The sequence below is a fragment of the Ischnura elegans genome, chromosome 2, assembly GCF_921293095.1.
Source record: "Ischnura elegans chromosome 2, ioIscEleg1.1, whole genome shotgun sequence".
Lineage (NCBI taxonomy): Eukaryota > Metazoa > Arthropoda > Insecta > Odonata > Coenagrionidae > Ischnura > Ischnura elegans.
The window spans coordinates 51,456,297-51,469,743 of NC_060247.1; the positions used below are offsets into that span (position 1 = coordinate 51,456,297).

Here is a 13,447-nt window from a genome sequence, read left to right on the forward strand (position 1 = left end):
CCACTGACAAACAAATTATATATTTCTATGTCCTCCAACTTTCATTGTTTCAACTTTATTTGGAAAGACCTCGTAAAATTTTACTTGTGAATCTTTTTACTCAAGTATAGTTTTATTCAACTACGTAAGTTTCTGACATTGGTCTTACGTGTCCGGAATTTTACCTTGAATTGGTGGTACTTTTTTCTCACAAAGCATTGTGTTACTATGTCCATACAACGTTCTTCCAATGTTCTTTTCTCGATGGCTATCTTATTCATCCCATTCAACATTGACTTCTTCTTTCCGCTTAAGTTGCTCTAATTATAGCGGGTTGAGCGTTTCAGTTACATGTCTAGTTTCTATATCTAGCCACATTTATTTGCACGTTATCTAAGCCACTAATATGCCCTATATATTGTGGCTTCCACATGAGCACAGAATATTTAACTACCTGAACTCTTTGATGTAAACTACTAAACCCATTACCAACAACCTAATGTACTAAACAAACTGTCATAATTTTACTTCCATATATTTTTTCAGATTTTCGTAAAATATAAATGTCCTGAATTCTGGTATTCTCGTTATATAGTTCGTCGTCGAATGTCGAAAATTTAACTTCGTAGAAGATAAAACGACTAGTTCTAGAGTACCCGGAGTTCATTTTTTGACTGTTGCATCTATGAAAAAACCATGCGTAGAAGATGGAAATAAAATATTAAATGAATGCTTCATGATTTCATCTTGCTAATTAGCCAATTTACAAATTCTTTAAGTACAGCGTCATACCAGTTTTTTGGTGACTCTGGTATATATATTCAAGGTCCCCGCCACCGCTCGTTTTCACCTAACCGCTCTGAAAACTGTCTTCGCTATATGTAATGTACCCTACTCTCGTGCACTTATTTTCCCAAAACTGTGCGTCATATTGAGTAAACTTCCTACTAGAAAGCCGTAGAAGGTAGGTAGGCTTCAGCGGTGGAATTCATAGAACTTTCCCAAGGTTTCCCCCTCACCTAAGAGAGTTTCCAAAATTATGCTCTATGAAGTCGTGGAATGCCGGCTCATATCAACGAGGCCTAGTTTACATGATTTGTTCACCTTCCTCAATTTTAATTATGGCATAGTACCATGATAGCTCGTCGGTTAAGTATTCAATTGTAGGTACCTTGTGACGCGGATATTCATGAGTTGATAACTCTCAATGCTGATTAACTTGGTAATGGCAAAGATTTGGAAACACCGATCTACATAATTCCTTTTAATTTGGCTACCTCAAGCTATGACATTCAACTCACCTTAAACACTCAAAGACATCATATCGGTCGTCATTGTCAATTTTCGTGGTATAAAAGAAACAAAGTTGCTGATTTCCACAGTTTTTGAAAACGTTTGGTGCTCAATAAAGAGCTAACCTAAGAGATTCTTTGCATCCGATCACTCTAGGCTACCAAATTCAAGCCTAAATACGGTGTTCGTATTTCATAGTAAAATAAGGGGGTTTAATTCCGTTAAAAACCATAAAAATGCCATATTTTGTGGTGATTACATCATTATATCAATCAATATTGCTTTGAAAATGGAGGTTAACCTATGAACAAGAGCAAAACTTTGCTCTCTTTTCTTTTTTGCATTCCAATTCCTTGACGCAGCTAATAGATACACCCACCAGGGGTAAAAACATTCTAAACTTAGCAACGAATATTCTAGAAAGCGTCATAAGAACTGAGGCGGTGGCTGCTATTAGTGACCATAAGGCAGTGCACGAAAAATTCCATTTGAACTCCGACAGAAGGCTTGCGTCGAGATGAAGGGTTTTAATTATTCTAAAAGAAGATTTTCAAGGGATAAAGCAAAACTTGTCGACCTTTATCACTGATTTCAAGGATTGCACGTTCAACCTTGGGACTAGCGGCTCATGCTACAAATTTGTAAACATAATGCAAGTTTCCGTGAATAATACGATACCAAGTAACATAAATTGTTTCCATTCCGTGCCGGGATGGTACAACACTTTAGTCCGTATATCAGTGAAGTGTCCAAGAGCAATGCACGCCTAAATGAAAATGCCAAATGCGCATATTACCTGTGAGAAAAATTAAGAAATGCAACAATGGAAAACAAATAAAAATAGGAACAGTTAACAAATTTAGGGATGTATTGAATAAAATCAAAACAAAAGTAATGGGGGAATATAATGACGACCAATCAGACATCTTTTTTTGCGAACAGCAATACGGTTTATTCACGAATAAATGAAAGAGGGGATAGGGTGACCAAAATCAAGATAATGCTATTGTCTTAAGTTTTTTTCTCATACAGGCTTCAATAATTTTTACTACGAAAATTTAAGCGCCTTTAAACTTTACCAATAAAAAATGCCATCTATCTGTGCTTCAATCCATGGTTCAGAATAACAACTCAAATCCACTAATCCAAGAGATTAATCCAGCTCGGGTATACGTATAAGGAATCAACGACAGCGATAGCGTCGCTGTCGCTGAAGGTAAAGGTAAATGAAGGTAAAGTTTGAAAAATATCTAACAGAACATATTGTCCCTGAAGATTGGAAAACCGCGAACGCTACGCCTCTATTTCAGGGAGGGGAATAGGGAAAATTCTAGTATTCACATGTCTATCGCATTCGCTTCTACTTCTCGAAACATCTTGGAACATATTATTTAAATTTCATAATGGACCACTAAGAAAGCCAAAATCTGTTATCAAATGTTCACCACAGATTAAGAGAAGGCAGATCATGTGAAACTCTGCTAACTCCTTTTGTTGACGATATCGTAGCCAATGTTGACGCCAAATTTTTAGACTTCTTCAGATAGACATTTGATAAGGTTTTGCCTTAAATGCTGATACAAAAATTTTGAGCATACGGTGGGGACTAATATAATTTTGAGCCTTATCAGATGTACCTCAAGGAAGTGTTATAGAGCCTCTTTTGTTCCTTCATTACATTAATGACACAATTAGCATTTACCTCTACCTCGGGCATGGGGAAGGATTCTTCCTCTCCACATATGATGTAGTTGTGTAAAGAGAAATTCAGTAACTGGGAGTGAGAATTGAATTAATTGAAAAGTAAAAGGTGATGATTTTTTTGGGATAGGATATCTTTTCATGATGAAGTTACGCCGCAAACGAAATCCAAATATTGAATGCCGAATTTGTACAATAGATAGGGGTCACAACAACCTGGAATCCTTCCTGGGGTACTTACATTCGCGAAGTATGTGGGAATGCCAACCTTAAACTGGGATTTGTAAAAAAAAGTTTCGGTTAAGGCATAGGAAGTTTGAAAAGATAAGCTAGTTGGCTCTAGAAAGCCTCAGTTGGAGTATGCGTCTAGCGTCTGGGTCTCTTAGGAAGTCGGACTGATATCTGAAATCAATAGAGTACACGCAGAGTGGCCTGACTCGTGATGAGTTTTCACGATGAAAAATGCAGCATTTTCAATATTTTGGGCGAGTTAGAATGGGAATCTTAAATGATAAAAAAGGATAAAGGATTTACCAAATGAATTAGTAATTTTTTTTCTCAAACGACTCGATAAATATCCTTCGTTTATGGTCTCAATGTGGTAGACGTGGCCAGGAGAAGAAAATAAATGAAATATACTGCAAGACAGAAAGATTTAAATGTAATTTTTTCCTCGAACTATTAACGGCAAATACTAGTGCTAGCAGTGGTGTATCGATTATTAAAACTAAGACCATCACTTGCTAGTACGAATCATTGATTTTTTATATTTTTCCATTTTTCTAGCCTTGTAGGGATTTGCAATAGGAATTGCTAATCGTTGACAATTTTTCCCTTTGAATGAAAGTGTATGTATTTTTTATACTGGTCCTGATATTTTTATGGCCGTGGTTATCCTCTGACATGCTGCATGATTGGTCAACCCCCGCAAAATATTATAGAGGGCGCTCGCAAGGTGGTTTGTAAATGAATGGGTGTGGAGGAATGTTTTTTAAAATTACACACATTTCCACGCCAAAAAAATTGTTGCTACTACCAAAGACTAAATTTTGTTTCCTGACTTGGAATTTCAAACCGTTTAAGAAGTTAATATTTTACGCCAGTTAAATCGTCACTTTATATTTCCGAAAGAATTCAAGTATCAATCTCGCATAGAGATCACGTTCAAAATTAAATCAAAAAATGCTCTTCACAAACAATTATAATTTCATAGGCCAATGTTTCATTACCAATAGACAATCTCACTTTAAACATTTAGATATAACATGTATGCATTCAATCCTATGATGCGATTCTTCCATTCTGTCTTAGTGGTCACTGATCCATAAGGAAAACATACCGAGTGAGTCAACTAACAATACAGTGTCCGCACTTAGTCTTACGACACGGAAAAAAACAAAATGCCAGCTGTAGGCCTTGATAACGGCAAAAATATTACGAATATTTTCTCGGTTTAGTTGATACATTACTGTTGTTGAGTTACTATTTGTTTTCAATTATGAAGCGAATGTAACCGAATGTCATGTCATGACTCATAAGATCATATCTTACACAGTTTCAAATTTTCAAAATTTACCTCACAGCAGGATATGCATGGAATGTGTTATTGAGGTACATAACTCGTATTCACAACTCATCTCAACTCCTCTTCAAAACCGTTCGGGGAATTTAGCAAAACGCTAGATCAAATGTGGTTCAGACTAGGGTCACACGGGACAATGGTTGGTTTAGCCTACGCATCAGGGACCAGTAAAGGTTGAATGAGAAAATTGCATGGCGTAGTAGATAACATTTATGTAATGACCGGAGAAAAGGACTCGCTCCAACATCAATCACATGGGTAAATATTATGCGATTCAATACCAGTGATGATGCACTGCACACGCTAGCGTTAATCAATTTACGGCCAAATAATTTACACAACTCAGAGTCGCTCGTAGCTGTGCGCCGATTTTTGCGCTCGTTGACAGTCAGAATATATGACAGAGCGCAGCAATGGAGCCAATTCAATAAAATGAAAAAAGGGGAGAGAGAAATCAACAAAAGCAGTCAATGAGATTCCCGGTACATGGAATTGCCTTTATTTTTCTCTATTTCGCAATTCCGACACTTAAGAGAATTTTAGCATCAGTAAATCTTCGACCTTGTGAGTTAAATCATAAATACCTACTCATTACAATCATAAGTAAAGGTTAATGCAATTATTAGCTAACGTATTTCAGGAGGCTTAACAAAATTATCATACGATAGAAGTTATATCTCATAGAAAAGCTATTTGAAGATTAATACAGGCTGCAAAACTGGCTGCAACAAAATTAACAAATATGTCCTACTCTTCATAATTTCTCTCATGGTTACATATATCCATGAATTGATTGAAGTAAGGAAACATTCACTTTTTCAATTTTAAAGATTCCTATGAATGAAATATTCCTTCTTGATCGACTGTGGTCCGCAAGGGTTGAGATTAAAAATAAAAATAACCTGGACTTCGATAGCAAGCACACTTGATAACACATCCTGACATGACATCCGCATATTACCTGTATGTTGCACGGTAGCATTCTTAGTTAGTTGCCTTAAAAATAATGGTGCATCACCGGTGATTCAGGATTAATAATTAGATTTTAAAAGAACGCTATTGTTTTTTTTTCATTCCTACATAAATATGGCAGATTGGCTGCAATGAACCATAATCATTTTGTTCTAAGACTTCATCCCGACTGAATGATCACTACGCTACACCAAGGCTCTAATACATGTTTTAATGTAGGGACAAGTCCACGGAGGCTACCGCTAACGCGACATCATTTAGTAGGAGAAAAAATATTTTGACAGAAAATATTTAGCGAACTGCATTGAACATAGTTTCCAGACCATCATAGTTTGAGTGGAATAACTTAAAAAGTCGGATAAAAAGTAATAATATGGTAATAGCACGGTCAGCATACGCAGAGTGAGAGGATCAAGAGAGTTAATCGCCACTTACCTTGATTTGGTAGCTCATCCACGAAGATCCGTTCGCGTTCCATGCGATGGTGTCTCCCCAGCCGTCGCTGTACTCCAAGCGCTTGAATGAACCACTCTTATAAGCAGGACGTAATTGCTATGCAATAATGCACATCTGGACGCACAGAACACTGTCTCGCCGTTCCACCTGAACCACCCCTCGCGACTTGGGTTTACCAGATTGTCCCTTGGACTCACAACAAGTTGAGAAGATCACGCTATTGTCACAAGAAATACTAATCACGATACCAAGGAGACACGTTAAAATATTGAAGGCATATTAATTATCATTCCGAGAAAATAATAACTGCTGCTAAACAACATGGTATACATGATACCGTTCGATCAAGTCTCTCGAATGCGGATTGCAGTGAGAAAAAATGAATTCCGCAGAAAGCAGCGCAACCTTCCCGTACGAAATGAAAATGAACTGACGTAATTGCAAGAGACTTGCATGATTCATATGTCACCAGAGTCAAATAGGTCCACCAAGGTGCCGCACAAGCACTAGGAAGGTGATGTGGTGGAATGAGGATGAGAAAGATAACTTGCCTGGCCACTGTGTTGACCTTCACCTGCGCCAATCTGCGTCATAACAGGTGACGATGGGAAAGACCGTGGCTGACTGCGGGAACCCACAAGGCCAATGTCTCAACCAGTCCGCGATGGCGGTGGTCAAAAACTTATTTCAACGAAAGCCGATGCTTATGCGAAACGAAAATACCATTTCAAAAAGGTTTATTCAACTTACATTGCTATGACTTACTGGTGAGTTAATTCTCAAAATTGTGAGCCTTCACTAAGTTAAAAATAGGAAAAAAATATTTAGCTGGCAAAAGCAAATCTTATTCCTATCACAAAGCTTACATAAGCGATTTACTGAACCTTTGCAGATACTATTACATATTATACAATTAAAAATGATATTCCGCTAGGTACTTCAAATGATAAATTATGGAGCGAGTGTTAAGAGTGGTAGATTGATCGATATCCAGTTTTACGCATAGATAATAAACTTGCCGTATTTTCCAAAGGAATATTAAGAGACACTACGACGAAGAAATTGCTGAAGGGGATGGATAACAAAGAAACAGGTAACTGAGAATAACAGAGAAAGTGACGTGCAGAGCCTTTCATTGCCTGAAGGTAACACAGACCACGTCCCAATTTCAATGAATAGGGGCCCAAGTATAAGCCTATTACTTATAATACTCATGATTATAATAAGCAACGGAGATATCTTCATCGCAATGAGTCCAATTACAACCTATCAAAAATGGTGAAAGGGGGTAACATAACTTTATGATAAAAAAATGTCAAACATTCCAGGCTTTCCCAACATTATTTGCTAATATCAGAGTAGATTTAATGGAATTGAAGTTTATAAGTTTCAGTAATTTCATTGCAAAACACTACATGATATATTTGATGATATCAGTAAAAAAACGTTCATCATAAGTAACACATTACTGATGGCCATAAATCCACAGATAATATGTAGATATATTTTGAATAACATATGACACCTTATTAAAAATGAACCATAAGTTAAAGAGGAAAATGAATAAATACATTTCCACTTGCTCAGTTGGCACATGAATATGTCTGTTACGCAGTCGAATGAATCTTATTACAGGTCACACAATTCATTCTGTCTTAGTATTTATCAAGAAACCTACCAAGCAGTCGGGATCTGAAAGATTTTTAAGTCCCGAATCGACGCCGAATTAGAAATTCTTACCAAATTTTGGCGTCCAGGTGGAAATATTTTTCTGCCTAGAACAGCATGTCTACGACCAAGAACAGGAGTGGAGGCATAAAAATATGTCTGAGATTAAAACAATGAAAAATTATTTTCATTTTTTAAGAAGAATCCAATAATTTATTTTGCTGGTATTATATCAAATTTCAAAAGAATTCCAAGAGGAAATTACAACAGATATTATTCGGTCATCAAACTTCGGGACATAACATCACTGAAGTTCTATTCAGTAGTTTTTCAATGTTCAATTACTTGAAATAAACAGCTCCAATGACAGTGGGTCAACTAAAAACCAAATTAATTTTTATCAACTTTACAAATATGGTGCATTAATGCCGTCTCTGGTGTCTCACCACAGAATGGTATGTTAGAGTTGATTATTTGTATGATGGCTAACATATCCCCAAAGTATACTCGGCAAGTTCGGTTTCAGCCAGCCTCCTTAGTAGAGATAGTAATACCGTTTTTCATCACACTACCTAACACTTTTTTGAGACTCTTGCCTTCATATCATGTATAAAATGTATAAACCGAAGAAGTATGATGCACCAACCAATTCATTAGCCATTTATTCAAGGGTGCGTCTCATTACAATTCATTTCGAGGGAGAAAAGTTACAAATCATAAAGTTATATTCTCCGGCCTTTTTTTCTATCTTCGCCAACTAGCATGTTCTTGTAGCATAGTACATCCGCGAAAAAAACACTTGGGAAAGAGCTCTTCCGGTGTGATCCTTTGAAGATGTCTTAGTCATATCAGCATCTAGAATAATCAATTCATCCTCATTTTGCCCTATTTTAACCAAATGATGTCCACAGCACCCCATGAGCGTGTAAAATTATTTTCCTCTTCCGTAAATAACTGCTGGCATATGTTTTTGGTGACATATCCCTAGACACGTAAATTAGAAGAATACCTAATGATGACCGTGGAATAGTAACATCACTGCAAAGAGAAATATGAAAATAGAAACAGATTAGAGAAATTATAAAATTTACACATTAGAGAAATAATTGCTATAAAGTTGAAACACAACTTCATTGCATACATGATATCCCTCTTAAAATTTAAAGTTTATTTAATCATTGCCTCATGTTAACCTTATCTTATGGAATGTATTATTATTTGGAATCAAATCATCATCAAATGCTATGAGATTAATTTCCCTTGCCAGTAAATTGAAAAAAAAATAGGCTTGAATAAAAAAGTATTGTGGCCATAAAAATTAATTCCTTCGAATGAATCGAGAAACATAATTAAAGAATACTAACGTAATTATAAAGGTATTTAATAAGAAAAATGAATACTAGAAGAACCATTATGATCGGGACCGATTCTTTAAATATATCCAAAAACCTGAAATCTTAAGCCGATGACAGTTTGGCCGATAGCACATATTACATTTTCAATTACTTTATGATTAACGGTTTTAATCCGAGAGTTATACAGAACTTATTATTATCGTGAAAAGATACGAATTTATTGCGATAAAAAAATACGCTTTCATTGGAGTTTAACGTTATTTCAAAGTCATTAGGCTGCGATTTGTCGCTTAATTGGAAACAAAATAAGTAATGAAATGCAGTTAAAACTGGTGTTGATGCCTTAAAGAGGATCATATATTTGCAATTGTATGCGATTTTTCCCATGCATAGTTGAACAAATGGATTAACATCTCTCTCGATGACATATTTTTCATTCGTTCACCCTTGCGTCAGCGAGAAAATAGGTAAACATGTGGCCACGAAATATGATAAACATTGACACGGCTGACATAATTATTCCACTTGGATTGATCGACCCAGTTAAAATTGTCCTATTGAAAATAGAGAAACATATGAGTCAGCATATCAATTAAACTGAAGAAGAGTGTTCTGAGTAAACTGTGTTCATAGTCATATGATGCATAATGTTTCATGAGGACTCTGTAGCTTCCATGGACGTAGAATTTGAAACAATTAGCATGCAAAATACGTTTATCTGTTTATTTCTATCAAACAACGACTAACATTTTCTATTGACAAGAGATTATGTTGGAAACCAAAATATTTATGATTGAAATCTCCTGTACCGCATGGAAGTCTAAAATCTACATCACTAGTCATACGGGGACAAACATATTACGTAGTGATATCTATGAAAATGAGAATGATTTGAAACACGGATAATAACACGGTAAGAAAATTATCATAGAAATGGATAGTCATCCAACTAAGGATCAGTGTAAAATAAAATTGAGGTAATCAAGATTATCAAACATAAAGAGAGAGGCAGTGAATATTCTTCCTATTAAATAGGTGAAAAAGCGTCCCAACAAATCCCTTAATTTTACCAAAGATCAACAGCAGACTTTAAGCCAATTGCAGGTAAGCTTCGCATTGACGCGAAATCGATTTACTTTTAGTTAAATAGGGCTAAATTTGATGCAATATAAGCGTTTATAAGGTATTTAGTGAAACACATAAAAAATGCGATCCTTATAAAGACTTCAAATTTCATAAAAATTATCGTAAAATTCAACAACGTGAAAAAGCTTAATAATCTTGTTAATTCAACTTCAATCTCGAGGATCAGTTCTGGTTATTTCGAGCTTTTCTACGAATTAAGATACAATACCAGGCTAAATTTTTAATTGATTCAAAATTGAACTTGCCTTAATGATATTAAAAAATTATTTATTCGACCGGTCTATTACATTTTTAACATAATTTAATTTTAATTTTTATAAAAATCTATACAGTTCAATTACTAAAATTAATAAGTTACCTTAATATACAGTAGACTCCCGATTATCCAGCTGCGGTATACCAGTGGTGCGGATTATCCATGCATGAATTTTCATATATATGTTCTATATTTTCCGCGATCTTAATAAAAAATAAAATCCGACGCAAAATCATCGGAATTACTTTATTGCAATGATAGGATAATCCGGGCGTATTATTTCCATTAGACTTCCCCTTCGTAATACGGATGATTTTGCGTGCTACCTGCATTCACGGGTGCACCGTGTTTCTGTTTTTCAAGCCTCGCAGTGCGCGATCGCGCTCCGTGATCACGGATACACGTCCCGCTGCAGATGCAACCCGGGAAACTTGTTCGAGACGCGACTACGTGTCGTGGTGCCTGAGAGTGTTGTTTCCGACGTCGCGAAGTGGTTTTGAAGCATTCTTGCAAACCAATGTTCTTTATCCGTGATCATGCAGCAGCGGATGCGTGGTTATCGAAACCAGATCATTCATGGAACCGTAATAATTCGAGTAAAACCTTGTTATGGCCACTAAAAAGATAACATGCTAGCAAAGAATGCTCCAAATGAGACCAGGAAGCTCACTAATAAAATAACTGCGTAAATAATATATTATTTTACGTAAATTATGAACATTACAACAAATTTGAGTGAAAGTTTGGGTTATCCGTGTTTTCCGATTACTCGTGCCATCTTTCCCCATCATTAGCCCGAATAATCGGGAGTGTACTGCTTATATGAAACGCTTACCATTTAATCATTAAATCATGCTGATTCTCATTTAACGCGCCTTTATCAGCATGAAGTACCAAAGATTGAGAGAGCTGCAAAAAAGAAAATACACGAATTATTCGGCTAAGAATTTTTAATAGAAATATAAATAGTAATTTAATTCCATGAATAATAATTACTTATATGCATAAGGGATGAAAATAAGTTAATTTTATCACAAAATAAATCTAGATTAAATACGCAACATTTTTAATTTAAGTTTCAGCAATACTTAGGAGATGGAAGTGAAGTGAACACACACAAATTCAATTCCTATCAAGGTACAAGACAAAACAATTTTCCTGGAGAGAATTAATTTCTCCAGAGTTGGCGTTAGAAGTGAGAAAAAAGGCTATCATCTGAGTTGTCTGCTTAGTTTCCTTGAAATTATGTTTGTTCAAGAGGACATGGTGATATTCCATCACTCCAGCTCAACTGATATTTTTTTCAGCCTATGTTTACATTTTAACTTTTTAATTTTTATGTTTACTTTCGTATATTAATGATACACCGACAAAACTATCACAATCCATATAAAACATACTGCTTCACCAAACGGAATGAAAAATATTGCATATCTTCGACGTTTGCAGGTATTAAAATGAAGAAGGCGAATAAAGGAGACATATCTGGTATAATTTTGCTTCCGAATACTGTTACATACCAACTATAACAGTATTTAGCAGTGAACCACGGCAAAAAGTATTTGTAAAAATATGGAGGCTTTTAAGCATATTGGTTTTAGTCAAATTTCCATTACTTTCAATAATTAAACCTTTGCGTTTGTCATTACTCGCAGAGTTATATGCCAAATATTAGTCATTATTATCGCTATACCAGTATTATCAATGGATTTACCATTTTTTCACTATTGGGTTACATTATGCAATTTTGTGATTCAGTAATCAGTATCGGATACTTAGATACACAATGATAAAAGTCAGACTCACTTCAATATGATTCATAAAGACGTAGGGACTGTGCTGAGGGCTCCCAATATGTGTTACTACAATACGGTCCCAAATGTAACCATACCTTTCACCATTGCGCTTCTTAGTAGATAGACTATTTTCAAGTCGATTTCCATGGATATCTTAAAATCAACAAAAATTAACTCAAACCAATGTGTTTTTCAGCCATATGCAGATTCCATATGCATATCCACGAGGTAATAGCAATAAGAACCAGTTGAAAATTTTGAACACAGTTGAATTTTGTACGAGTAACAAATCCGCAGTCCCATTATTTCTCACAGACGTTTTTGAAACTCACTTCACTGCTAGAAAAATTCCTTTGGATATGTAAGTTGCAGGCATGAAGAAACTATCATTCTTAAAAGATTGTAATATTTCCCGGCTAATACTATCTAAAAAATCTTCTCCGGTTCGGCATTGGGCAAGGCTGTTTAATTAAGGCTGCCAACTTTTCGATGAGAAACTCCCTCATCGTCATCATGGCTAAGACTGACTAATTAATAATAATATTGAGAGCCCGGTACCGAACCCGAGAAAATTTTATCAACAAGCATTCTTCATCGCACCATATCCCTCACCTTTGACGGTGGCCAAGGCTGCGAGCGAAGCAGCCATTACCCAGCAGCCCTCCGTTCTAGCATTGAGAGAGGGAGCAGCGGAGTTGCGTGAGGAGGATGCCGCGCCGGGTGCGGGCGCCGATGAGGAGTCGTCTTGCGTGTTGCCGAGCACGGATGCGGGCTTCGGACGCTCCTCCTCGATGTCCATGTGCGCTGTGGCATTGTAAGCGGAGAGCAGCGTGGCCTGGCATCGTAGCGTGAGACGCCCCTGCCGGAATGTCCCGCTGCCCGCCTCAACCTCCAGACCCAGCGTCGTGGTAGTCGCGTTGCCCTCGCCATCCCGACGAAGTGGGTAGCGGAGGATGTGGCGCCCACGGACCTGGTACGCAGACAGCGTGGTAAAGTTTCATTACGCGCCATCTCAACCTTGGGTGGGTTGTCCGGTTTTGAAGACAATTAGAACCTACAATATTTGTCTCCACAATGTATACGTATAAAAGAAGATGTCTGTTTGCCTGTACGCTATGCATTTCCATACATCTACACATATTGCGACCAAAGTTAGTAAATAGGTGCATCATATGCTCTCAAACCCCATAGCGCTACTCTTGGTTGTATTAGACTTATTTTAGAGAGCATATACCTTCCATTG

The 13,447-nt window shown here is 36.5% G+C and overlaps 1 protein-coding gene across 2 annotated transcripts in view; it reads right to left on the bottom strand.

The window, feature by feature from the left end:
- Positions 1-7,832: 7,832 nt before the first annotated feature.
- Positions 7,833-13,447, bottom strand: part of LOC124153728 — a 63,742-nt gene continuing 58,127 nt past the window's right edge. Inside the window, exons 6-8 of one of the 2 annotated variants that reach the window (XM_046527063.1) lie at positions 12,817-13,174; positions 11,244-11,317; positions 7,833-8,689 (exon numbers count right to left, since the gene is read on the bottom strand). In XM_046527063.1, the coding sequence (XP_046383019.1) occupies positions 11,289-11,317; positions 12,817-13,174 (387 nt within the window). In that variant the 3' untranslated portion in view covers positions 7,833-8,689; positions 11,244-11,288. The remainder of the gene's footprint in view (positions 8,690-11,243; positions 11,318-12,816; positions 13,175-13,447) is intronic. The other variant, XM_046527064.1, reaches the window with a different exon arrangement.